At 38.4% G+C, this 2,233-nt stretch overlaps 1 protein-coding gene across 1 annotated transcript; it reads right to left on the bottom strand.

The window, feature by feature from the left end:
• Window positions 1–289: 289 nt before the first annotated feature.
• LOC122610137 lies at window positions 290–1,806 on the bottom strand. The gene is made up of 3 exons (XM_043783131.1): window positions 1,342–1,806; window positions 987–1,185; window positions 290–831 (listed from the first exon to the last, which is right to left on the bottom strand). The coding sequence occupies exons 1-3, from the start codon at window positions 1,804–1,806 to the stop codon at window positions 290–292; spliced, it is 1,206 nt and encodes a 401-aa protein (XP_043639066.1).
• Window positions 1,807–2,233: the final 427 nt, after the last annotated feature.

Raw genomic sequence — 2,233 nt, 5'->3', positions numbered from 1 at the left:
TCTCTCTAAAAAATTGTGTTTGTTAGATTGTGTGGAATGGTGAGTTAAAGGAATGACCCTCCTCCACTCTTTGCTGCTGCTTGACATGTGTTCATTACTAATTATAAGGGGCATTCCCTCATTCCTTCCTTTGGGGTGGAGGAATGCCCTTTAGAGGTATTCCCTTATTTTAATTTTGATTTATAAATAAATTAAATAAAACATACTACTTTTTATTAAAAAAAAACATACTACTTTTTATAATAAAAAAAACATCACTAAAAAAATTACATAAAAACTCGAAATAAAACTAATCAGAGTCGTCGTCGTCGGTGCTAACATAATCTCGAAGATCGGCAAAGGGATCGGCTGGAGGCTTGAAGTCATGTGGTGTGTTCGCCCAAATATGGTCAACTAAATCTGCCGTTAGCATGTTGTGGGTTTCACGGTTTTTTACGGCATGCATATTTTGGATCCGAACTTCCATTGGAGTTAGGTGTCTCCAATAATCCGGATTTTGGCTCGGTTCTTGGGCGTTGTAGTCTTGGCATACGACCTTGTTTTCGTCCTCCAGGATTATGTTATGTAAAATGATACAAGCATAACAAACATCTTGGATAGATTTTTTGTCCCAATATAGTGATGGATGTTTTAGAACCTTCCATTGGTTTTTAAGCACACCAAAAGCTCGCTCGATACCCTTTCGTGCCGACTCTTGTTTCTTCTTAAAATGTCTTATTTTTTTATCAATCGGGTCAGAAAAGGTCTTCACAAATGTAGCATATTCCGGATAGATGTCGTCGCCCAAATAGTAGCCCTTCTCGTAATGGTTTCCGTTTGCCCAAAACGGAGCTGCAAATCAAACATTTAGATTTAAAAACTTAAATTAAACAATTATAAATAAACATCTACAACTAAAAATAAAGACTTACCGCTGGGTGCCAATCCGTTTATAGTTTCTTCAAGAACCGGCGACGCTTAAAACACATTAATATCGTTGTGAGAACCTTGTTGTCCAAAGTACGCATTCCAAATCCATAGATCGTTGGATGCTACAGCCTGAAGGATCAATGATGGTCTACCCACATGCCCGCTAGTGTACCTACCTCGCCACGCCGGACACATCAACCATGGCCAATGCATACAATCTATACTACCAATCATACCGGGAAAACCAAGAACTTGTTCATGGACATCGTATATACACTGCAGATCGGTCGGAGTTGGTCTTCGTAGGTATGTTGGTCCATAATTTTCTCGTATACCTTTTAATAATAAATGTTTAACTATATATATATATACATATATATATACTATTAATAATTAACTATATATAAGTATATATTGTAAAAATATCATTACCAACACAAAATAGTAGGCAAGTTTCCCTTGATGTTCGCTCAGACATTGCAAATACTCGTCAAGAAAATCACTATTCACGTTGTATGCCAATTGACGAATTGCAGATGTACACTTTTGTACCCCGGCGAACCCTCTTCTCCCAGCACGGTCATATCTCGTTTGAAAATAAGGGTACCTAGCCTCCAAATCACCGACTATCCGCTCAAATAAATTTGTTGACATACGAAACCTTCGTCTGAAAAGTCTTGCGTTGTATCGCGGTTCATCAGCAAAGTAGTCACGCATCAAACGCACGTGTACTTGAATACGATCACGATCAACTGGTACTCTTCGGTGAATGATTGGGGCAGGTTGTTTTGTAATCCGCCGTCTATCTAGTTTGGCGGCTCGAAGAATCACATTCTGGAAACGCTCTTCGTAATCGCCAGACCCGTTAGAAGATCCGGATAATTCATCGGAATCCATATGGTGATTTTAGAGGAGAATGTATATGTATGTAATTTTGTTGAAAGGAAAACTTGAAGAAAGGATGAAGATAAATAGATAAATAGTTATGTATATTAATATGTGTATGTACATGTATATATATAGTGTAAAATGCGGGAAAAAAAACAAAATTGATGTTGATTTTAAGAAAACAACGGCATATGGCCACTAAACTCCAAATAATCGGACGCGTTCAAAATGCAACGGGGCACGAATTTTAACAAGCTGGAACGGCCCCCGGGCCCGAGACAGGGCATTCTGGGGGCGTTCCCAGGCGTTCCGCACGAAAATCAAGAGTGAGAACGGGCTACTCCTCGTAGTCTTATTATTTGCTTGCTAAAATATAACTGTTTGCCATAGATAATATTTGTCAGCCGTAAATTTAACGAACATTCTTTAATTGCAT

Source organism: Erigeron canadensis, chromosome 8 (assembly GCF_010389155.1).
Source record: "Erigeron canadensis isolate Cc75 chromosome 8, C_canadensis_v1, whole genome shotgun sequence".
Classification (NCBI taxonomy): domain Eukaryota; kingdom Viridiplantae; phylum Streptophyta; class Magnoliopsida; order Asterales; family Asteraceae; genus Erigeron; species Erigeron canadensis.
Note: the sequence above shows the minus strand (reverse complement) of the source record. Positions and strands in the feature narration are given on the sequence as shown.

Excerpts from the sequence above, each read along its gene's own strand:
- LOC122610137 (XM_043783131.1), bottom strand. The coding sequence starts at position 1,806 with ATGGATTCCGATGAATTATCCGGATCTTCTAACGGGTCTGGCGATTAC. Across the intron at positions 1,186-1,341 it reads TTGCCTACTATTTTGTGTTG|TGTATATACGATGTCCATGA; the intron begins GTAATGATATTT and ends ACCGATCTGCAG. Across the intron at positions 832-986 it reads TGCGTACTTTGGACAACAAG|CTCCGTTTTGGGCAAACGGA; the intron begins GTTCTCACAACG and ends TTTGATTTGCAG.